This window comes from Malania oleifera, chromosome 12 (assembly GCF_029873635.1).
Source record: "Malania oleifera isolate guangnan ecotype guangnan chromosome 12, ASM2987363v1, whole genome shotgun sequence".
NCBI classification, from domain to species: domain Eukaryota; kingdom Viridiplantae; phylum Streptophyta; class Magnoliopsida; order Santalales; family Ximeniaceae; genus Malania; species Malania oleifera.
Window position 1 is genome coordinate 84,927,395 of NC_080428.1, and position 24,102 is coordinate 84,951,496.

General features: G+C 38.4%; 1 protein-coding gene across 1 annotated transcript in view; it reads left to right on the forward strand.

Annotated features, from left to right (window-relative positions):
• The window catches only part of LOC131144792 (protein FORGETTER 1), a 100,395-nt gene that overhangs the window by 19,466 nt on the left and 56,827 nt on the right, over nucleotides 1-24,102 (forward strand). Inside the window, exons 2-10 of the mRNA XM_058093654.1 lie at nucleotides 1,540-1,602; nucleotides 1,738-1,911; nucleotides 1,988-2,118; nucleotides 2,274-2,350; nucleotides 13,557-13,738; nucleotides 13,890-13,967; nucleotides 19,901-20,033; nucleotides 23,260-23,320; nucleotides 23,406-23,487. Of these exons, the coding sequence (XP_057949637.1) occupies nucleotides 1,540-1,602; nucleotides 1,738-1,911; nucleotides 1,988-2,118; nucleotides 2,274-2,350; nucleotides 13,557-13,738; nucleotides 13,890-13,967; nucleotides 19,901-20,033; nucleotides 23,260-23,320; nucleotides 23,406-23,487 (981 nt within the window). The remainder of the gene's footprint in view (nucleotides 1-1,539; nucleotides 1,603-1,737; nucleotides 1,912-1,987; nucleotides 2,119-2,273; nucleotides 2,351-13,556; nucleotides 13,739-13,889; nucleotides 13,968-19,900; nucleotides 20,034-23,259; nucleotides 23,321-23,405; nucleotides 23,488-24,102) is intronic.

Sequence of the window (24,102 nt, forward strand, 5' to 3'; positions counted from 1 at the left end):
GATACTAGCTCATCCCTGGAGCATCTAACTCATCATAGCCAAAATTAATTAGAGAAACAAAAGCATACCCATGTCAACTTGATGGCAAAATGTTTATTGAAAGAATGAACTTGCACTTTATTATTGTAGAATATCAGATATTGACCAAACCCAAATCAACTTGACGGTGAATAGCTTCACCAGAGGAGCGTACCTTGTCATTAGAGATGAACTGTATCAGCTAGATGGAAAATATGATCTCTTAGTCCTAGATCATTTTTCGGTTATTAAATGAGTATTGGTTATGTGTCAAAATAGGTGCATTGAACGCAGTCATACACATCATGCATACCCATGATTTGTTGTGTTTGCCAAGCGTGGGTACTTTATGCTCTTTGAGATCTCTATCTTGTGGGAGGTGAATTTGGATGACTATGAATTGTTGCTGGGCCTTGTTTCTCTACAATTTTTAGTGGAAGATTGTCATATGATGGTCTTTTACTTTAGATATTGCAGATAACAATTATAATTTTATATTGCACCTTGCAAGTTCTTTCCTTATCCTAAATACAAAGTGGGAGATGGTTGTAGGGTTTGTTGTCTGAAAAGGATTTTGTTTGATGGGGCATGTTTTTCTTCTTTTCTCATTATTGTTAGTACTTTTGTTTCTTGGGACTTTCAATTTTGTAGGAATCTGAATGATCAGGAGATGGAGGAGCTTTCACTTCGCCCAAGTTTATTGGATTCGAATCTACATTCTCATTTTGAGGATGCTAATTTTTGGTATTAAAATACTTTTGGGGGTTTTTTCTTCTTTTCCCATCTATCTTGAGCTTATCATTATTTTCCTTTTAAATGCGGAAAGCCAAAATTCTTTCAAAGTAAAGGTATTCCCACACATTCTCAATTAAGTTAATACCAACAAATTGATGCAGATTAGATGGACATTTATAGCTCTCTCCCCTCCTGATGCATGCATCTTGTGTTACATTAGTAGTGAATATCACACTCATTTTTTCTTCACACCGTTCAGCAGCTTATTTATGGAGAAACTTTTCGGTTTGTTGGGAGAATGGGTTTGCCCTCGTACTTTGGAATCTTTATTGTTGGTTGGTCTTGGAGGCCTTTGGAGGCAAAAAATGGGTAACTTTTGTGGCGCAGTTCAATTTTACTGTTATATGAGTACTGTGGGTGGAGAAAAATTCTTGGATCTTTAGATATCATGCTTCTATCTTTAATTGATACGGGAACATTTTTTTTTGGGGCTTCCAATGTGGGTTTTCTTTACACAGTTTTTTAACAGCATAGCTTTCTCAGGTATCTGGCATGATTGCTTGGCTATTAGCTTAATTATGTTTTCCCCCATGTTAGCCCTCTTGTGGTTTATCATTTTTTCCTTTATTTTGTATTGAGGCCTTGTCACTTTTCTTATTATTTTGATGACTCATTCTTGCAACTTTGTTTGGGTGTTTCTTTCTTTGAATTTTTTGAAGTTCATTTATGCATTTCCCGTTGGCCTGTTTCCTTAGTCCATGAATTTCCCTTTTTGAAACTTGTCAGGTTGCCATTGAAGTGGAGCGAGAAGAAGATGAAGGTGTGGTGGGAGAAACATTTACAGACTATGTGAGAAATTCTGTTTCTTAATGTTTGCACTTCAAATTTTTGACTTGGTCCTCGATTTTTATATTCGTGACCTTCAGTAATCTGATGTGGCTTAATTTAGTCTTAAGATGACTCTTATGTAGTTCTTTGATGCAGCGCCCTCCCAAACTCTCACTTGGTCCTCCCCATCCAGATCCCATTGTGGAGACTTCTTCCTTATCTGCAGTCCAGCCACCTGAGCCGACGTATAATCTAAAGATTAAGGATGACCTTGAAAATTCTGGGGCTTTGTCATGCTTGCAAATTGAAACATTGGTCTATGCTTGTCAGGTTGCTTTTGTAATTATGCTTATGTTTACTCATACAAAGTCTGCTTCTTGTAAAATAATTTTGGTTTCCCTTGCAGAGACACTTGCAGCACCTTCAGAATAGTGCTAGGGCAGGATTCTTTATTGGAGATGGAGCTGGTGTAGGTAAAGGTCGAACTATAGCAGGGTTAATTTGGGAGAATTGGCACCATGGTAGGAGGAAAGCATTGTAAGTTTAGGGATGCTTCATTAACATATTTTAATGGAATCTGTTGTATACTTGGTTTTGTTTTGTCCAACTATTGTATCATACCTGATTTGTTTCCGGGCAGTATCATATTTAAATTCATCATTCTTAACCCTTTTAATAATCATTGCATACAGGTGGATTTCTGTTGGTTCAGACTTGAAGTTTGATGCGAGAAGAGATTTGGATGATGTGGGTGCATTGTGTATTGAAGGTAGTTACTCTGATTGTCAGTATTTTGTGTGAACAACCTATGTGATTAATCTGAGAGAGTTGCTGTTGGTAGGCATTCAATATATTCGTTCAATTAACCATTGTCTTATTGTTCAGAGTACCATACTTTGATCTGAATTTTGTCTGATGAAGTACTAGAAATTGTTAATTTTCACTTTTTTTTGAATAACGAACTTGAAGATTTAGTTTTTATCAGTGTTTCGAAAGGCGTTTTTGAGGCGTGCCCCAAGGGGCACCTTGGTGCGTTTTGGGACAAAAATGCCTCAAGGCGTATGTGTAAAGGCGTAAATCTAAGAAAGCGTTTGCCTCAGCCAACAAAGCGTACGCCTCAGCCAAAACCACGCCTTTTAACGCCTCATAAGCAAGGCATACGCCTTTTGGTCTTCTGCGAAGCTTCTTCTCCTCTGCTCTGTCGCTGAAGCCTGACAAAGCCTTCGCTCTCTCTTCGAAGCCTGGACGAAGCTCTCGAAGCCTCTGCTCTCTCCCGAAGCCTCTTCTCTCTCCTTTGAAGACTAGACAAAGCTCGGTGAACCCTATGCTCTCTCTTTCGAAGCCTGGACGAAGCTCGACGAAGCCTATGCTCTCTCTCGAAGCATCTGCTCTCTCTTGAAGCCTCGTTCTCTCTAAGCATCTGCTCTCTCTCTCTTGAAGCTCCTCTGCTCTCTCTCTCAGCATCTGCTCTCTTTCTCTCTCTCTGTCTCTCAGCATCTGCTCTCTCTCTTTCGAAGTTTCACGTGTCTGAGTTCTTTATTTGTCTCTCAGGTTTTTGTTTCATATTTTAATTGTTTAAATTAAATCTTGCTGCAGCTGCTGAAATGTCAGAAGCTGATTCAAAGGGCAAAAAAAAGAATTTGTTTGGAAATAGTAAATACAAAAAAGATTTTCTCCATTATTCTAACATATTTCTCATTTTAATACTATATATATAATTTTATATTTATTAATTATTTTAAAAAATAAAATCCCAAAAGGCTTACCTCTCAACGCCTTGAGGCTTACGCCTTCGCCTTTTAAAACACTGTTTTTTATTTTTGTTGAGCCAAGAACAATGTATTACATAGTAGAGTTATGTAAGCTTTTGAAATTGATAATGCGATGGGCTTTTTGTATGCATCTGCAAACAGATACTATGTCTGCATTTAGTGTTTTTTCCTTTGATACAAAAAGAAAAGATTTTAAATAGAGAGAGAATACACCGAGGACAATGAGAAGTCCTAAAATGAAATAGAAACCAAAATGATAGGGAAACCTCTAAAGGAAGTAGCCAAGACTGTAAAAAATTTGGGCATTCTGTTCCTATTTCACATCTCTACAAACTACTAGCATCTTTATTCCTACTGAAACCTCTAAAGGAAGTAGCCAAGAAATCTTCAACTGATTCCGGTCAGAGCAAATTCTCTCCAAATAATCTAAACAATATATTCTGTGTGTCCAAGTAAAAGAAGAGCTTAGGAAAAATTGGGAACCGGACTTTGAACTACCATAGCATGAAGTCCAAAAATCTGAGAATAGCGCATTAGATGCTCCCTCTGCTCTGCAACATATTTATGGTGTTAATCCTTTTGAGAACGAACAACCTTTTTCTTTTATCAGCCAAGAAATTTTATTGAAGGGCATCAAGGGGATGCCGCCCAGAAACAGAAATACAAGGAATACCCTCACTGAAGAGTGTCAAAGAAATCAAGGATTACATTGATATCCCTTACAATCAGTCCACTATGCCAATTTGAAATGATAGTTATCCAACTATCTTTGACAACTGGAAGAGGCGAAACCAATCCTTCTAAAATTCTCCTGTTTCTTTCCCTCCACATTACCCAAAAAATGGCAAGGGGGATGAGGGAGAGAGCCTTCCTTCAATCTGGAGTGACCCCTTTCCAAGCCTAAAGATTGCTTCCTGCTTTGACCCACTTCTGCATGGTCACGGAAGTCGGCAAATTCCAGAAGTTTCTAGTCCAAAGGCAGTGCAGGAGGATGCGATCCACTGATTCAGCTTGCTCCAGAAACGCCTTTTAACAAGAGTTAAACCTGTTTTCTGCAGGCTATTGATGGCAGAAAATTTTCAAGAGATGCCTCCCAAGTGAAAAAAGCCACCTTTGTTGGGGGCTGCTGTTTTCCAAATGTGTTTCCAAGAAAATTTGCTGTCATTTTCTATCAGAGAGATGAGATGTTTATAGTAGGATCTGACTGTAAATTCCCATCATTATTCAGTGTCCATGTGTTATGCTGCTGGGTTTCATAGAGGCTGCAGTAGAAGTCCATGAAATTATCTGACAACCCTAAGGCATTCCTAACAAGGGGGATATTTGAGAGCATCCCATGATCAGTGAGCTCAAGCTACTGGCTAATAAGGGGTTCTTTGTCACAAGACGGCCTGAAGATAGAAGGGTATATTGTGCTGAGTTGGGACTTGCCACACCAGATATCATGCCAAAAGAACACATTCTCTCCATTCCCCACTTGAAAATAAATGAAATAAGAAGTTTTCGTATCCTCTCCTATGTCCTAATGAATTTCCAAGCACCTACTCCATAAGCTTGATTTTCAAATCTTTCAAGGTCCAATCATTATGACGAAGACCATAGTTGGTGACAGTGGCTTCCTTCCAGAAATAATCTTTTTCTTTCATGAATCTTCAAAGGCATTTCCCAAGGAGGGCCTCATTGAAAGTGGGATGAGGTTTAAGATCAGGCATTTATTAAAAAACAACCTAATAAGTGGCCAATCTTAAAGTGAACTTTGGCCTTCTGAATACTACAAGGAGCGATAAAGACACTAGATCTGGATTACTAGAAGAATCTCCTGCTCAATCCAAATCCCACATCCAAATATCGCTCCTATTGGAAGGTTGATAAACCTCCAACAAAGAAAGCAAAGAGGAGAGTTCCTCCACCTCCCTATCATTTATATTTCTACAAATGTAGAGATCCCAAGAGAGGGTGGTACCATTAGAGATCTTGAAAGAAGGAATGGCAGCATTATGAACATTGGAAAGGTGAAAGAAACAAGGACAAGTAATAGAAAATGCAGTATGCGATATCCTCCCAAAGGTAAATGTGAGAACCATCATGCAATTTATATTTGGTAAAAAGGTTGAGAAGGGGTAAATCTTTGAAATAAACTCCAAAGGCTCCAGAAGAACATCTAATACCTAAATTTGCCATCATTCACATAGAAGTCAAATTTACTTTTAATAACTCTGAGATTCACCTCTAAGGGAACCACCATAATCATTTACCTATTAAAATATTTTTAAACACCAACTTACCAAGACCGAACGCCCTTCCTCCAACGACTTACAAACAACCCATTAACCAAATGATTTTTCTTCTCCTCTACCCTCGAGTAAAGAAAGTCCCTTGTAACTTTCTCAATTTTACTTGGTATCCGACAAGAATTCTAAAATTAGACAAATTGAGAGTGATGGTAGACTGAATGAGGGTTGTACCACCACCTACAGAAAATAAAGCACCTTTCTGCCTATCCAATCATTGACACCTATCCACATGATTCGGGAAAAAAGTATAAGGGCATGTTTGGTTGAGTTTCCAAATAAAATTTTCTAAATATGAACTAAGGGATACTGGAACAAAGAAAATGCATTTGTTTATTGACAAAACTGTTTTTTTAGGACTGTATCTTGAAACACCCTCATTAAAATTTTATATTTTAATATTTTCCATGAATCCAGATACAATCCAAAACTCCCAACTTTTTTTTATCCCATTTCACCACCTCTCCCACCACCTCCATGCACTGCTGCTCATCATCATCAACCACCCCCCACGCACTACCGCCCATCACCTCCAACCGCCATTTGCAGCTGCTGATCACCTCCCATCGTCACCAACTACCACCACCTCTGCTTGCCACCACCCTCACCACCTCCGTTCTCCACAATGACCACCTCAAACCACCACCAACCACCAGCCACCACCACCACCACCACCACCACCTATTGTCGCCAATCACCATCACCCACCATTGAGGCTCACCTTCAGCTGCTGAGATCGTTGGCACCATGATCCACCCCTGCTACTTCCACCGCCTGCCTACATTGCCAAGTACCACAACCCACCACCACCCTTTGTCGCCAAACACCACCGCTCTCTGTTGCCACCACCACCACCCATTGCCACTCACCTCCAGATGCCACCATCTTTGACCAGCGCCATTCACTCCTGCTACTGCCAAACACATTCTATTTTCATTTGTAGAAAACTAAATTCAAATTTAATTATCCAAATGCATTTTTGAATACAAAACATGCATATTGTATAATACAACTTGCTGTTCTCATTTTCAAAAAACAAAGATTTGGATGCAAGTTTCTCTATCTTTGACCAAACGGAGCCTAAATATAGGATTATCACCTAAAGGATCTCCTTAGTCAGTTAAGGACTAGTCTAGAATGCCACAGTGAGCTAAAGAAGCCAACCCCAATAACCTATTGGAACTAAGATTATTACTCACCATCCTGCCCTTGCCCAAATTAATTTCTAATCCAAATATCCACTTAAAAATTTGTAGGATTCTGAAAACATTCAGGGAATACTCTTTGTGATCAGTTAAAGCAAGAACAGTATCATCCATATGAGATGTTATTGCCCTCTGACTTTCCACAGTAACCCCTCTTTTTTATGACCAAAAAAGAAATTCATTAGATAGAGAAAGAATGTACAGTCAGGAGAGAAGACATCTCCTTAACGAAATCTGAGAATCACCCCCCCCCCCCCCCCAAACCAAAAAAAAAACAAAAAAAAAAGAAAAACGCAAACTGTAAAAGACAGCAAAAGAAAATCAGCACGTCCAAAGAAGAGACTGCCAATCATGCTGAACATCTGAAATACATATCCCCTTGAAATTTCCCTTGCCCACACACCATAAAGAAGCCATAAAAGAACCTTTTCCGACACCAACCAATATGGTAACTTTTTCCCTGAAAATTTATGCAAGTTATGTTCCTCCCACAAGCCCAAGAACCCTGCAAATAAAGCACAATTCCATAATGCAATTCCTTCCTTCTTCCTCCTAAACCCCAAAAAAGATATTCCACTGTTCTTGGACAAACCCAACTTTCTCCAAAATAATTGAATAGCTTGTTCCAAACCTTCCATGCGAAATGGCAGTGCAAGAAAAGATGTGAAACAGATTATGAACAATCAAAACAAAGCATACATATATCAGGAGAAAGTTGTCTTTAAAAGTCTCTTCATCTACAAGTAGTCAGTAGTAATTATCCTATTAAGCACAACCAACCAAAGAAATGCTTTGATTTTAGGGAGCGATTTTGACCTTCGAGATAACTTTGTAGAGTGGAAAGGACAAATTGGTACCAACCAAGAATTGACAAAAATATTTACAAGAATAAACACCCGAAGAATACAACAACAAAGATCGACTGTCATCTTTGGAAGATACCCTACAATTGTTTAACATAACCAGCAAAGAAGATAACTCAATAGTTTTCTTATAATTCAAGGCTCTCCTAAAGTGAAAATCCCAAGAAGGTAATGGACCGTCCGGGTCGACGCTAAAAGAAGAAATGGGTCATTCTGCCGCGAGCTCAAGTGAAATAGATGAGGAAAAGTGGTGGACAAAGCAACATTCCCCATCCAATGGTCTTTCCAAAAACGGATATTAAAACCCTTATCCAAAAAAAATTTGGTGTGGGGAATAAAGAGCTAGTAAATAGCTCTCCAAGAGCTTTTCTAAGAACATCGAACCCAAATTAGTATCACCCCATCAAGTCCAAATTTGCTTTTGATAACTTTATGCCACAAGGAAGAAAACTCTAATAGTAACTGCCAAAGCCATTTAGCCAGAAGTGCCATGTTCTTAGACACCAAATTTCCAAGACCCAAATCACTGTCCCTTTTATTCCTACAAAGGACTCCCAACTCACCAAATGATCCCTAAAGCCTATCTTTGACCAAAGAAATTCTCTTATAATTCTGTTAATCATACTAGTGACTCCAGTAGGAAAATAGAAAGAAAATACAACAGAATATTAGAAAGACAAGCCTAAAGTAGAGCAATTCTCCCTCTCAAAGAAAAAGGGCTCCTTTTCACCCATCTAAATTCTTGGACGCTCTCTCCACCACTGGATCCCAAAAACTAGCTGATCTAAGATTACCTCCCCAAAGTTAGGACAACGGCCACCTCAACTTAGTACACCGACTTCCAAGGCTAATTCCCTAGCACTCTCTGCGGGAACGTTAATAGCTGTGATACCACTTTATCCCATATTAATCTTAAGCCCTGAAACCCTTTCAAAAATTTGAAGAAGCTCCAATATATTTAGGAAAGAAGGCTTATGATCCTCTAGGAAAAAGATAGTATCGTCTGCAAACTGAAGAGGTGACACCATGATCTCCTCCCTTTGCACTTTTAGACCTTTCATTAAATTTCTATCGACCGCCCTTCCCCTATCAACCATCCTACTCAAAAACATCAGCCACTAACACAACACAAAAAAAAAAAAAAAAAAAAAAAAAAAAAAAAAAAAAAACTGAGAAAGCAGATCCCCTTGTCTAATCCCCCTTGTGGCCCTAAACCAAGATTTAGGCTCACCATTCACTATCACTGCAAAATTCACATTAGATGTACAACCTTTCATCCATCTATGCCATATCTCTCCAGACCCCTTCACAAAAATTTTATCCATAATGTTCCAGCTAACTCTAGCATAAGTATTTTCAAATCTGTTTTAAAAACAAGCCCGTTCTTCCTCCTAATATCCTCCACAGTTTCATTCGTAATCAGGATTGCATGCACAATCTGTCTTTCCCCCCACAAATGCACTTTGGGCCTTAAAAATAGTCTTATGAAGCGCCATATTTAACTTATTAGATAGCCATATCTATAGATTAGAGGATCACCTTTGAAGCCCCAAATAATAATTTAAGAAGCCCATTAATCATCATGAAGAATGACACATTAGATAAACACCCCCATCCAAGATTGCCACGTCACTGAAACCTTTTGTAACTAAAACCTTTTCCAAAAAATTCCAACTAACACGATAGTATGGGTTTTCAAAATCCAATTTAAAAATGACATTCTTTTTCCTTTGACAAACATTCTCCACCTCATTAGAAACTAAAATAGCTTTGAAAATTTATCTGCACCCATTAATAGCTTTCTAAGCCTTAGAAATAGTATCACATAACTTTGGATTCTAGTCTGCCAGCGATGCTGTATTTTCTATCTTGTGGACTTTTTGGATTGAGGGGAACATGAGAATATTTAAGAGCTGCACAAATCGTCCCCATTTTTTATGGGATAGAGTGGTGTTCTTGGCTTCTTTTTGGATCCACTCTTTGTTTTGTTTTGTTTTTTTTCCTTTTTTTTGGGGAGGTGGGGCGCTTATCACTGACCACCCTTTAAAGAGATTGGAAGGCAGCTCTATTGTAATTTTTCAGTTTATAGCTCTATTGTATTTACAAAACTGATAGGTTGAAAGTCAGCTACCTTAATGGGCCGACTCTTCTTCTGCACCTAAGTGAAAGAGGTTGGAGTAATGCTCTTCCCAAAAATCCAATACAAATAAAAATCATTAAAAATCTTCAACAAATCTACTGTGACCACCTCTCAATAGCCCTGAAAAAAAGCTGTATTAAAACCATCCGGAATTTTAGCCTTACTCCTGTCTTAGCTCCATTTCCCTAATTAAATTATGTCTCATCTTCCTGTTGCTACTATTAAAAAAGTTACTATTACAATCTCCCTTTGAGCCCATTTTAATTTAGTCTTTTGCCTCCAATTACCCACTCCCATAAAAATCACTTCCTAGCTTTATTTTTCAATTAAACATAGACTCAATACCCGAGAACCCCTTGAATTCCTGTTTTCTATCCAAAGAATCAAGGTCACTTGAAATGTTAGCCTTCTTACTTCTTAGCCCTAATACCCCCTTACAAAACGTTCACTCTATGTATTCTTAATCCTAAGTGAAAAGAATGATGATCGAGCCACATTTTCTCAAACTGAACTGGGTAGGCTCACTCTCAACTATATTAGGCTCTAGCAAGATAGGGAAATCATCAAAAACCTGTCTAGACAGTCCTACTTGAGAAAGTTGAGAAAATTCTTCCTCCCACTCACTATAAAACACAAACCCATCCAAATGACTTGCAACTGCTCTCTGCCCTCCAACTGACAAGAGAATAGTGTTCTCCAAAGGAAGATCTTTCTAGTCACATGCCCTAATAAACCTGCAAACTCAGAGTAAATCCAAGCCCCCTTTATATGCTTAGGAAGTCGAACCACATTAAAGTGCCCCCCCTACAATCCACGCAGGAGAACAAAAATCAAAAACAATGTACATGTCATTCCAAAGCTAAGAGTGAAAAATGGGCCTAGTAGGACTGTAGACGGAGGTAAATCACCAATGCCAAAAGACAATGTACCTTTAACTTCTAGCAAAACCAAAAGACTACATAAACCTAGTAGACAATTGATTTTGGAAATAGAATGGGTATCCCAAACAATTAGGATGGCCCCAACTACACGTTGAGAAGGGGGAAACCCCAATTCCTTACTCCTACCTGGAATACTCCTAACTACCCCCACATCCACACAATTGAGTTTAGTTTCTTGTAAGAAGACAATATCAGGAGAATATCTATTCAAAACCTACCTAATTAATCCCCTCTCCCTAACATTCCTACTGATCACCCTCATAACTTAACAAATTTATTCCTCTTACCTATTTCTCTCCACCTCATCTCCTCCCTGTGATTATTAGCTGTACATTCTAACTTAATTCCCGTTCCCTGGGTGCCATATGACTTTGGTGGTAATTACCACCTTCAGCTCTGATCCAGAGGACTAACGAGATTAATAGTTAATACAATGAAACTATGGGAAAGGGTAGTTGAACAAAGATTAAGATTAGAAATGAAGGTTTTAGAAAATCAATTTGGTTTTATGCTTGGGTGATCTACCACAGAAGTTATATATCTTTTAAGAAGATTAATGGAAAAGTTTAGGGAAAAGAAGAGGGACTTGCATATGGTATTTATTGAGACCTAGGGAAGTTTATTAATTAATTAATATAATTAATTCGTATAATAATATATTATATAGGGAAAGTTTTCCTTTTGGATGACAATTATTGAGGTAAATTTACTTGAAAACGAAATGTAAGCATCATTCATGCACAATTACCAACTGCACATTTTACAATTTACAGTTATACGATCATCAACTACATTCATATTATAGAATATTGGTCCACTCACCATAAAAAAAATGAAAAAAGAACAGCTCAAGGGCATGGCTCATGAAGAAATTAAAAAAACAGATTAATAGAGAGCGTGAACTGGCAATGGCTTTGGAGAGGGGGAGCATTCTGGGGACTGGTTGGTTGGGATGGGCTTCATTGTCCAGCCACTCCAATATCTCAATGAACCTCTTGACTTTCAGTGGTTTCTACTCATTTTTTTTGGGGGTTGGTCAACAGTGTCAAAGGGGTCTACAAAACGCAGCATTTTGCTGCAAGAAGTGTCCCGGCCATGTCCTTTCGTGTCAGGAAGTGTCTCAGCAATGTCCAAAATAAAAAATAGACATTTTAATGCTCTAAATGAGTGATTAAAACCCATCACTAACTCTTTAACAGTTGCTTTTTGCTAATATTACTGTATGTAACAGATCTTTGTTCATTACCATTGATACAACCTTTGACCTCAGTCATCTATTTCTGATGTATACTCTTATTTATTCCTTGTGGGTATGGCTGGGAGTTTGTTTTGAAACTAAGTTGATTTTTTGTTCAGCTGGCGAAGATCTTTTCAGATATGCCACACTTAGTGGACATAATTATTTTCTATCCTTTTTGTGAACTTTACTGCTGCCTCTTCTTTCTTCCTTTGTATGCTGTATTCCTTCTGCCATTGATGCTTTACGTGGTAACTTTCCAAAGCATTTTTATCTTATTCAAGATTGGGTGTTGCTGGGTGCATGGAGGATTTTGCCCACTACACATTGTTTATTTATTTATTTTTTATGAAAGAAGAAAGTTCGTTTAGGGAGAAAATTGATGCAAATAGGAAAACAACACATCCTCCTAAAATATAAAAAAGAAAAAAAGTAAAAAAGAAAACATGAAAAAAAAGTACATAAAAAGAAGCAAAATTATATCAGTAGTGCCTGTCAATCTTGCTGGGAATTTGAAAAGCAACCTCCCCCCCCCCCCCCCTCCCCTCTGAAGCAACCAGCACAGAAAGCCCACAAAGAAGTAAGAAACAGGTACTATCCCAAACCAGTGGAGGAGGCAAATTGTGACCATTAACAATATGTGCTTTTTTACAAACCAAATGTCCTAAAGAACAGAAAAAAACAGTGCATCTGTTATTTAATGCAGGTGGGAGTGGATCCGAAGTGCTGGAAATCATTGGAATGAACTGTTGATAGAATCATTATGTTCTCATATTAATGGTGTACTATCTAGGGTCTGAGGAATATTATTAATTTTATTTTAGTTATTTATTTTTTTATTTTTTATTTTTATGAAAGAACTTTATTAAGGCACAGACAATTTCAAAGAAGAGGATAAGATATCCTATCCTTTTAGAAAAAAATAACACTGGATCAAAGGAAAAGCAAAAACTAATAAATTAAAGCCTTCTATTCTTTTTGCAGATTAGTTAGATGCACTCCTCTTAACATGTCGGCTGGGGAATATGGTTTCTTTTCATTGTATATGCATTGGTTTCTTTGCTTTAGGCTCAAAATTCAGTGGATTTTCATTTATACTTGTTTTAACTTTCTTTTACTATGGAAGTTTTTTAAATGACTTACTTTCCTCATCTTGCTTGACACGTTTTCTTCAATTTACTCTGCTCTTGTTTTGTATAGAAAAGACTTAGTGTGGGCTAGCTGTCCGGTTTAATTTATGTTTTGAAAAAAAAGGAAAATCAGCCGCTGGAATGCTGCTCTGCATGTGCCACCCAAAAAGGGGGAAGAAAAGGAAAAGAGAGAATGGAATTATAATAAAATGTGGATTGCTTTGGTTGTCACTGCAGGATACAGGATTACTTTGCTTCTTTCTGTATCAGAAGGGGAAAGAAATGTTCTTTTCCACTGATTTATCTTTCGCTTTAATTTGAAGATTTCTGTTATTCCATCCTTGATATGCTGGATGCTCTCTGATATTAGTACTATTATCTGTATTTTCTTGGCAGTGCATGCTTTGAACAAGCTGCCTTATTCTAAGCTTGATTCAAAGTCTGTTGGCGTTAGGGAAGGAGTAGTTTTCTTGACATACAGCAGCCTTATAGCATCTTCTGAGAAAGGTCGTTCTCGATTGCAGCAGCTTGTGCAGTGGTGTGGTTCAGAATTTGATGGTCTTCTCATATTTGATGAAGTAATGGTTTTATTGTCCTTTTTATGTGCTGATTCTAATTGATTCTTAAGTTCAATGTTTTTAAAGATATTGTCTAATTAATGTAATAACTGTCCTATGGTTTCATTATATTCTTCACCTTGTAGTGCTAAGGTTAATTGCTTAATTGTAGTGCCATAAAGCTAAAAATTTGGTCCCTGAAGCTGGAGGGCAACCAACACGAACGGGTGAAGTGGTTCTTGAGATCCAGGTTTGTTTATCAAACTGAAACAGTACACACATATTGTGCTTTATACATATCGTGCATTGACATATTTAGTATATTTTAGTCCTCAATTAGTGGGTTGGCTAAGTAGGGAAATATGTTCTTCCTCTCTCTCTTGTCTTTGTTTTGTTAGGTACATAAAAAGAAAATTTACTAGGAAAGAAGATACAGAGATTACAACCTAAGAGAGAATAAGATAAAAAATCCTCAAAAGAGAAAAAGAAACAACAACAAAAGAAACAAAGAAAAAGCCTGATAAAGACTAAATAAGAAAATCTATCATCAAATTAAACCCTGAATCTGACAAAAGGAATGGTCTATGATTGCATAAATTGGCGGAAAAGGATTCATATAGCCGACCCCACCTAGTGGGACTTAAGGCTTGGTTTTGTTGTATCATCAAATCAAACCCTTTCCATTGTAGTTAACAGAGCAGTGCAAATTTGGAAAAGTGCTGGGGTGCCTTGTTTGGAGCTGAAGGTGCCTCGTTTATTTAAGCTTTCTCCTCTCGACAATGCACCTAACAACTCATTCGTTATGAGGGGGGCTCTCTTTTGTGGGATTTTTTTTTTTTTTTTCAGGAATCTCAATGAAAGAGAGTTTGGCGAGCCTACCACCTTGCTTTCTACTTTGGACCTTTTGATCCTTTCGGGGGTGAGAGAGTTGGGGAGGGTGATTCTTTGTGGCTGTTCTCTTTGGAATATTTTTTCTCACATCTCGTAAACATCCCTTCTTCCAACTTCTCGGAGCCACATCCATTGGAAGGGCAAGGTTCCTTGGAAGGTTGAGACTTTCGGACTCTGACTTTGAATAGGGCTAACACGCATGATATGTTTTAGGTAGGAAGGCCATACATGTATTTTAGCCCTGACATCCAGGAGAAAAATTTGAACCTGCACTTTATCCGGAACCAATAAGTAGGTACTTGTGTTACCATTATTACTGACATGGGTGACGGGCCTGAACACCACCTTGGCTCTTCTGTTGGAAACCCATTTGAAGAGAGCCTTCCTTTGAATCCAAAGAATCAACTTTTCCCTAGACATTGGGATTGTTCAAATAATTGTCTCAATTTAGTAAAAAAAGAAATACCTCCTTTTTCAATAACTTGGGCAGGTCCAAAATGAGTAACATACAGCCTGACCCAATTTTTTTCACAGCCTCCTCCTTGAAAGCAACTCTAGCCACCTATGACATGATTGCAACACCATTCGATGCCCTTGATTCCTTCACAAGTTCACAGTCTGATTGATTGATTCTGATCGATTTGCAATGGCACAAATTCATTCAGTTGCATGGCACCTCCACACTGACGACATAATTCTTCTTTCCTGGCTAACACACCCTGATTTCCAGAGTTAACTTGGCTACTGTGATCCTTCCATCCCTCTGTTTTCCTTCCAACACTACCTGACTCCACTATCATTGGCATGTAGAACTATCAACACTAACACCTCTAGAATCTGCACGAAAAACCTTTGCTATCTCACAAAAATCACTTATGAAACTTTTCCACCCATCACCTTTAGAGCCTCCAGGATTAAACACTAAATATCTCTTTCTTTTCCACCCCAGCCCAAACTCCAGATACTTTCCCACCTTTGTCCACCTAATCAACATCCAATACTTTGTGAACCCCATTTGAAAAGTTCAATATCTCCTTTGCATCTGACCAAAAGAAAACAAACCATCAGCAAACTAGACCACCACTTCTTTAGAAAACCTAACCCACCTGTTACGGGAGGAATTATTCTCGATGACAAACAAAGATGAGATCTCCCCAAATTTGTGTAAATGCAGATACGTTTTTCCTTTGATCTAAATTGATTGCTTCATCAAAACCAAATGCCTCTCTGGACTTCAATGACTAGGTCAACCATAATTGAAGGTTGAAAGATATCTCATGCTTTGAACAGTATCTGAAGGCCCAGGATGGGTTCAAGCAGCCTCTGAAAGTCCAGGAAGGTTGCCATATGGAGAGAGAGTTGATAAAGTCACTGAAGGTTCAGTCGTTAGTGCAGTCTCTGTAGGTCCAGGAAGGTTTGAGCAGCCTCTGAAGGTCCAGGATGGTTTCTGTAAGAAGCGAGCATATCAACAGTCTAATGATGGTTGATGAGAGAGTCGATAGGTTGTACTCTATTGCTGGAGAAAGACAAATGAGTGCTGATAGCCAAAGATGGCTTGTTGTAGGGAGATGTGAGAGTCTGGAGAGGAAGATTGTTGAAAGTCAGAAGGGATTTTTAGTAGGTTGAATAGAAATAGGGTTCAGTTTCTGTGAATAGGATGGGGCTTCGGTTCGTTTTCAGGGCTAGGCATCAAGATAAAGAGGTTTCAGGTTCGGAAGAATTAAGAGGAAAGTGATCGATGAGGCTCGCTATGCTTGCTGTTGCGAAGGTGGGTGATGTCGGGAAGAGAGCATTGTGAGAACCTCTCCCTCCTCATTCCTCGTTTGTGAAATTTCACAGAAAGAGAGATCGTTTGGATGAAAATGGACTGTCAAACCCTAGGATAGAGCTTCAAGCAGTGCAGAAGGATCGATGGCGCTTTGAAACCATAGCAGGAGCTTCCAGCCAAGAGAGAGCCACGCCACGCTCAATTTTGAAATCCTAGAAGGAACTTCGTTAGGGGTCTGGATCCCTCATTGCGATGGTAATTAAAAAACCCCATTCTATCCTCTTGAACACCCCCCCCCCCCCCCAACAATTCTGGAGAAATAGCAATTCTAAAACAATTAGGTTGTGGAGTTTTTTTTTGTCCTTTTTACATCTCAAACACTGCTCCTTTATTTCCTTAACATCAAAAAGCTTCTCCTACCAAAGAGCTTTATCCCCCTCAATGGGACTCTAGTTGAGTCCATGACTCCCTCTATCATCAGTCTATGCTGACTGTCCTCTGCATAATTTATCTGTAAAAATCTGTGGTCACCTCTTCTATTTGCTTGTGATCTCTCACAATGCTACCAGAGTGTAACTCCAACTTTTTAATAGAGAGTTTCCCATGTCTCCTATTGGCCACCCTATGAAACAACCTAAAATTACCATCCTCCTTCTTAACCTAATTAATCCTAGATTTTTTATGCTAACTAATATCCTCCCTCAGAAGTCACCTCCAAATCATTTTTTAGGATGCCCCTTCTAGCCCTATCCTGCTTACTATACAGCCGGCACCTCTCCAACCTATCCAAACTTGAAATCTTAGAGAGAATTTTTGTTTTTCGCTCTTAATTGTTACCAAAAATATATTTGTTCCACACTTTCAGATTGTTTTTCAATGCCTACAGTTTTTTCATATGTTTGAAACCTCCCCTACCCTGAAAAAGACTTTCACTCAACTAATTCTTCATTGACTTCCTAAAAGAAGTGTGTTAACAAGATACTCTCAAATCTTAATGGGATTGGGCCCCACTGAACAGGATTAGAATCCAAAAGCACTGGCAATGATCAGAAGCAGGCCTAACTAAAACTTCCTGCACAGCATTCGAAAAGGCGTCTTCTAAAACAAAAGTAAAAAAAAAAAAAAAACAATCTAGCAATACAAGAAGAAGCTTGCTTATCTCCTGAAGCTACTCGGGTGAAATGCCCATTGGTCAAGGGGATTTCCCTCAATTCACAATGCAGAATGAAAAAAACAAAGTCCCTCACACAGTCTCACTACCAGTCACCTTGGATGCCCCAGCTTATCCCCAGAATTCCAAATCACATTGAAATTCCCTGTTACCCACTTTGGATTGCAAGGACTTAAAAGAATAGCCAAAAGGGGCATTCCTGGGTGACAAGACTCCCCACTTTGCCAGGGTAGGGGAGGATCATCAGTGTATGCAGCCTTACCCCTGCTTTTATGCAGAGAGGCTGTTTCCTTGGACGCAAACCTGTGACCAACTGGTCACAAGGGAGCAGCTTTATTGTTGATCTAAGAACCACCCTCATAAAAGACTAGCCAACTCTTCAAAAAATGAATATTGCCTGGAGGTCTAGGTGGCACCACAAACAGATGGAAACCATCACTCTCCAAACCCTTCACATCTAACAGGACCAATGATGAAAAGGATCCTACCATACACTCTCTAATTGAAGCAATCCTTGTATCCCAAACCACCACCTGAGCACCCGATGCATCTAAGGGAAAGACACCCAAGTTTTAAACCTGTCATCTCAAATGCTCTTAACTGAAAAAGAATCTGCTACCTCTAACTTAAGACTCTAGTAGAAACAGAATATCAGGACTAATTGTAATAACTAACTCCTTAACCAATCCCTGATTACTGTTATCCCCTAATCATTGCACATTCCACGAAAGAATCATCATTTAATTACACTAACAGGACCCAAACTCCTGCTACCTTTATCATAGATCACAAAAGAAACAAGCCTGAGAAGCTATTTTCTTAATTTTTCTCCTTTTTCCTATTCCCAGAATCATCTCAAATAAGGCTGACCACTGCTCCTCTAGGATTCACCAGATTCAGACCCAACTCATCTAAAAGGCTTTGAGCAGCCTGGTTCCCCCCCCACCCCCCCTTTTCTCCCAGAAGGTCTATTTTTGGAGATTCCCCTTTGTCCTCGACTCCCCGTGGCACACTGGTAATATGACGTTTGTAGGATGTAGCAACGGAGTAGAATGTACACCTGATGAAGAAGCACTGATTTTCTGTTGAGTCAGTGTCTGCTTAGTTCCAAGGCTCTCAGCAGAAGAGTTTGAAGGAGACTTGGGAGTATTAGGATTATCCAAAGAATTTGGAACTGCAGAAAAAGACCCCAACTGATATTGCCCGAGTCCTTGGGAAGGTAATCTCTAGGAGTGGGCTGGTACTCTCATGGAAGTCCAGTGGCCCCTGGATCCAGGCCCTTGCAGGCTCCATTAATTAAAGCTAGTGCTGAAAAAGTGTTCTGCTGAATTTCCATTGAACAATCCCCAGGCATGTCAAGCTCTGCTTGTAAATGAGTCTTCACTGCTGTGACTTGGGCCCAATGCTGCAAGATGGGCCTTATTATCCTACCACTGATATTGAAGAGCTTGGCCAAAAATTGTGGGAGCGGGGGATATGCTTCTGATCTTCTCTACCTATAACATTTGAAATATTAGCCCTTGTAGAAAAGGATTCCTTCTGGCTGAATCCCTGATTTATTGCCATGATGAAAGTAGTATTGTTGAAACCTTGCGTTATAATAAAATAAAAAAAAATCCAAAAACCACTTTTTCATTAACTCTTAAAATCAGTACTTATATTTAGATACAAACCGAACAGTACTTATTATTTTCAGCACTTACTATCATTACTTACTAAAGTCCGCACTTTTTAAAGAAAGTACTTTCCTGTAAGTTTTTCCAAACAATCCCTAAAAGTAGTCTGGAATTACTTCTTATGGGTACTTTTTCAGATAAGTACTTATTTTAGAAAAATACTTTTTTTCTATAAAAAAAAAAATAGTAGTTTGGAAAAGTACGTTTTGAAATAAGTACTCATCAAGTGTCAACAGACAAGTACTTAATTTAATTGCTTTTCATAGTAAGTACTTACTTTTTAAGATGTTTTAAATGGGGGCTTAGCAATGGTAACTGTTTAGAGGTCGTTCACACCAATCTGCTTCCATCCAACATTCCAAAGAATTGGTAAGTGATGGTAGTTGATTGCATCTTCTGGTGTTCTCAATATTTTTTTGTTGCTTGTCTAGGAAATCTCCCTTCCTTGCTTGTTTTGCAGATCTGTCTTTCTCTCCATGTTGCAAAAGCATGCAGGAACACTTATGTTCAAGCACACAAATTTCCAATGCTACAGTAGCTACTTAAGTGCCATACACTGCCTCTATTCATATCATTATACTGAGTGGCGCATGCAATTTTTCATGGTTAAATGGTGTGTACACCTTGTTTCAATGATCGCTTTTGAATGTTCATTTTTTTTTTAATTCTTAAAACAGGCTCGACTTCCTGAAGCTCGTGTTATTTATTGCTCAGCAACTGGTGCTTCGGAATCACGCAATTTGGGTTATATGATCCGGCTTGGTCTTTGGGGAGTTGGAACGTGTTTCTCTAACTTCCGTGAATTTTTAGGTATCTCCTTTTTTTCTCTGGAAGTAGTATTTTCTCTGAGATATTTTGTTCCTTTTAAAAAAAAAAAAAATTATAGAAGCACTGTTGTTGTTGCATAATGAATTTCATTGATAGAATAGGAATGTACAAGCAGGAGAGTCGGGCATCTCCTTTCAAAACTCTGGGTTACCCCAGAAAAACTAAAAAACGAAAAACTGAAAAGAACACTAGAAACAATCCGAAATAATCAGCACGCCCTATCAGTTCAACAAGGAAAACCAATCACACTGAATGTCTGAAAAACGCATCCCTTTGAAGTTCCCATTACCCACACATCATAGAGAAGAGAAGCCAAATGGTGAATCCTCTCCCATACCAGCAAAAGAGATGATTTCTTCGCAGAAAAAATGCGCGCGTTTTGTTCCATCCACAAACCTCAATAGGCAGAAAATAAGGCACTATTTATAACTCCTTATCCTATTTTTTTGTGCCAAAACCAGCCAAATACTCATCCACTGTCTTGGACAAACCCAGCATTCCACAAAATAATTAAATAGCTTGTTCCAAATCCTCTGGGCGAAATGTAAGAAAAGATGCGGCGCAGTTTCAGAGCAATTTAAACAAGGCACACATATGTTTGGATAGAGAGCTTTTAACGGTCTTCTAATCTGTAACAAGTTTGGTGTTGATCCTATTCAGCACAACCAGCCCGAGAAAGCTTTGATTTTAAAGCGTACTTTTTCCTTCTAGATAGATTATAAAGAGGAAAAGAAAAACCAGAGCTAGTCAACAACTCGCAAAAAATTTGCAGGAATAAAACCCCAAGGTATCCAAAGACCAAGAATGGCTATTAGCTTCCAATGAGACAACAATTATTCAATAAGACTAACAAGGAGGATAGCTTCTCCGCCTCCCTGTCATTCAAAGGTCTCCTAAAGTGAAAATCCCAAGAAGGTAAAGGACCGCTCGACTCCACAATGAAAGAAGAAATAAATCTATCTTGTCCTGAGCTCAAGTGAAATGGGCGAGGAAAAGAGGTGGACAAAAAAACACTCCCCAACCATAGATCTTTCCAAAAGTGAATATTGCAACCTGTACTTAAGATATATTTAGTATGTGGAATAAAGAGTGAATAAATTTGAGAGATGGCTCTCCACAGACTTTCTGAAGAACTTCTAAGACCCGAATTGGTATCCCACCTGTTCCCATCAGGTTCAAATATACTTTTTATAACTTTATGCCACAAGGAAGAGACCTCTAAAGGAAACCACCAAAGCCATTTGGCCAAGAGAGTCATGTTTTTAGGCACCAAATTACCAAGACCTAAGCCGCACTCCCATTTATGCCTAGAAACCATCTCCCAACTCTCCAAATGATCCCTAACTCCCCACCCCCTGACCAAAGGAAATCTCTCATGTTTCTCTTGATCCTACTAGCCACCCCACAAGAATTTTGAAAATAGACAGAAAATACAGCTGGATACTCAAAAGACAAACTTTAATGAGAGTAATTCTACCTCCTAAAGAAAAAGGAGCACCTTTTCAACCATCTAATTGCTTAGACACTCTCTCGACAACAAAGTCGCAAAAACTAGCGGATCTAGGATTACCCCCCAAAGGAACTCCTAAATAAGATAATGACCAATCCAAAGCGTGTGACCTACCTCCAAGGCTAACTCCTTACCATGCTCCGACAAATTAATAGGGGCAATATTACTCGTCCCCAAATTGATCTTAAGCGGGAAACCTTTTTGGATATATGCAAGTACCAAAATATCCAAAAAAAGATGACCCATGATCCTCTAAGAAGAAGATAGTGTCATCAGCAAACTAAAGATCCAAAACCATTATTTCCTTCCTCCCCACTTGCAGGTCTTTCACTAAACCTCTAACCACAACTCTATCAAACATCCTACTCAAGGTATCTGCCACTATAACGAACAAAAAAATGGGAAAGAGAGTCTCCTTGTCCAATCCCCCCTCATAGCTCTAAACCAAGATTGAAGCTCCCCATTCACTAAAACTGGATAAAACACATTAGACATACAACCTTTCATCCACCTTTTCATCTCCCTCCAAAGCCCTTCTTCATAAAAATCTTATGTAAGAAATTCTAACACACACTATCATAGGCTTTCTCAAAATCCAACTTAAAAATAAGCCCCTTCTTCTTTCTCCTAATATCCTCAACGATTTCATTCGCAATCAAAATTGCATCCACTGTTTCTCTCCCCCCCCCCCAAAAAAAAAAAAAACGTACTTTGGACCTTAGTAATAGATTTATCAAGAACCAAACCCAACCTTCTGGCTAGTACTTCAGTAATTAGTTTATAAATGTTGGAAACTGGACTAATAGGTTTATAGTCAGATATCTTGGTAGACTTGCTTTTCTTAGGCACCAAAGTTACAAAGGTAGAGTTAACACTCTTACATAAAATCCCATTCCAATAAAATTCATTAAAAACCTTCACCAAGTCATCCTTAACCACCGTCCAACAATCTTGAAAAAAAAGCCAAATTTAATTTATCCGGCTTGGAGCTTTATCCCTATCTATTGCAAAGGTCTCTCTAGCCAAGCTATCTTATAACTAGGCAAAAGGTCCCATTTAACCCTTCCACCATCGATCTGTATTCATCTTCCTCAAAAAACATCTCTGAAGCTATTTTACTATTATCCGCGCTTATCCCCCCCCCCCCCCCCCCCCTAAACTCCAACTCCTAATCAAATTGTCCTCAATTTCCTGTTTGTTAACCAATGAAAAAGTCTAGTATCACATTCAACTTCTCTTACCCATTTTAAACTTTGTCTTTTGCCTCCAACTTCTCATTTCTTTAAAAATCACCTCTTCCAATTCATTCTTTAAAGATATTCTTTTCAGTTCCTCCTCCATTGAGAGAGGAGTAACTTCTTCCCTACTATCTAGTTCAGCCAACATACCTAGAATACGGGTCTTTTTAAGCCTAATGTCCCTAAACACCTCCCTATTCCACTCTTTCAATTTTTCTTTCAGTCTCTTTGATTTATTCATGAATCATAATTATTGTTTTAAAAGATTGGAGGCAACCAAATCCATTAAAAAAATCTGTTATTTATTGCTCGGCAACTGTTGTCTATTTTTTCTTACTCATTTTGTGTTATTTTACTGTTAACTGAAGCCTATGTATTTATCATTTAATTATTTGTGCTGTTTCTATGCTTGAAAGTTAGCTAAAATGAATTTTATTTTGATGTAAAATGTAATCTTCAGGTGCTTTAGATAGAGGGGGTGTTGGAGCACTAGAGCTTGTGGCCATGGACATGAAAGCAAGGTTATGGGAACAATAATTTTCTCACAGAATGATTTTTATAAATAGTAAGAATATCTCAAGTGCATAATGTTGTTTCATCTTTCAGGGGGATGTATCTTTGTCGTACACTTAGCTACAAAGGTGCAGAGTTTGACGTTGTTGAGGCACCATTAGAAGTGAAAATGATGGTATAGGGAACTCTGATCATGCTTTACTATTTTTAATATTGATAATTGAGCCCTTTGTCTCACTTTGAAGCAGTAATTTTCAGTTATAATTGTATGATACTTCTTTTTTTCTTTCTTCTTCGTCTTCCCTTTTTTTCTTTTTTTAGTAGAAGAAGATAAGAAGAATATACTAGCTTAAAGAGGGCAGATCCATCAAACAATAAAAAATAGGGAACTAGCAATCTAAGACTACTAAATTTCCTAGCATCATGACACCTACCTCTTAGATCACACAATACTGTGAACAATTGAATCATCTACAAGAGGGGATTTCTCAAAATGTAAATTGTTTCTTGGCTTTTGATATATGGTAGATTGCAGCATTCCAAACCAGTTTTGAGATAGAAGAATTGGAATTTCTCAATGATGATCACCAATCAAGTTTTTCAGACCAGCTAGGAAAGAATCATGTATGGTTGATAAAGCTTGTAGCCCTTGGGTAAATTTCTTTACTGAAAGAGAAGCTGAAGAGTAGATCTCTTTCTTGAGATTTCTTGCAAGTAAAGGCTAGAAGAAGATTGAGCTTTGCCACAAGCATGAAGTCTTCCTGAAGTATATAATCTGTCAAGAATTGCA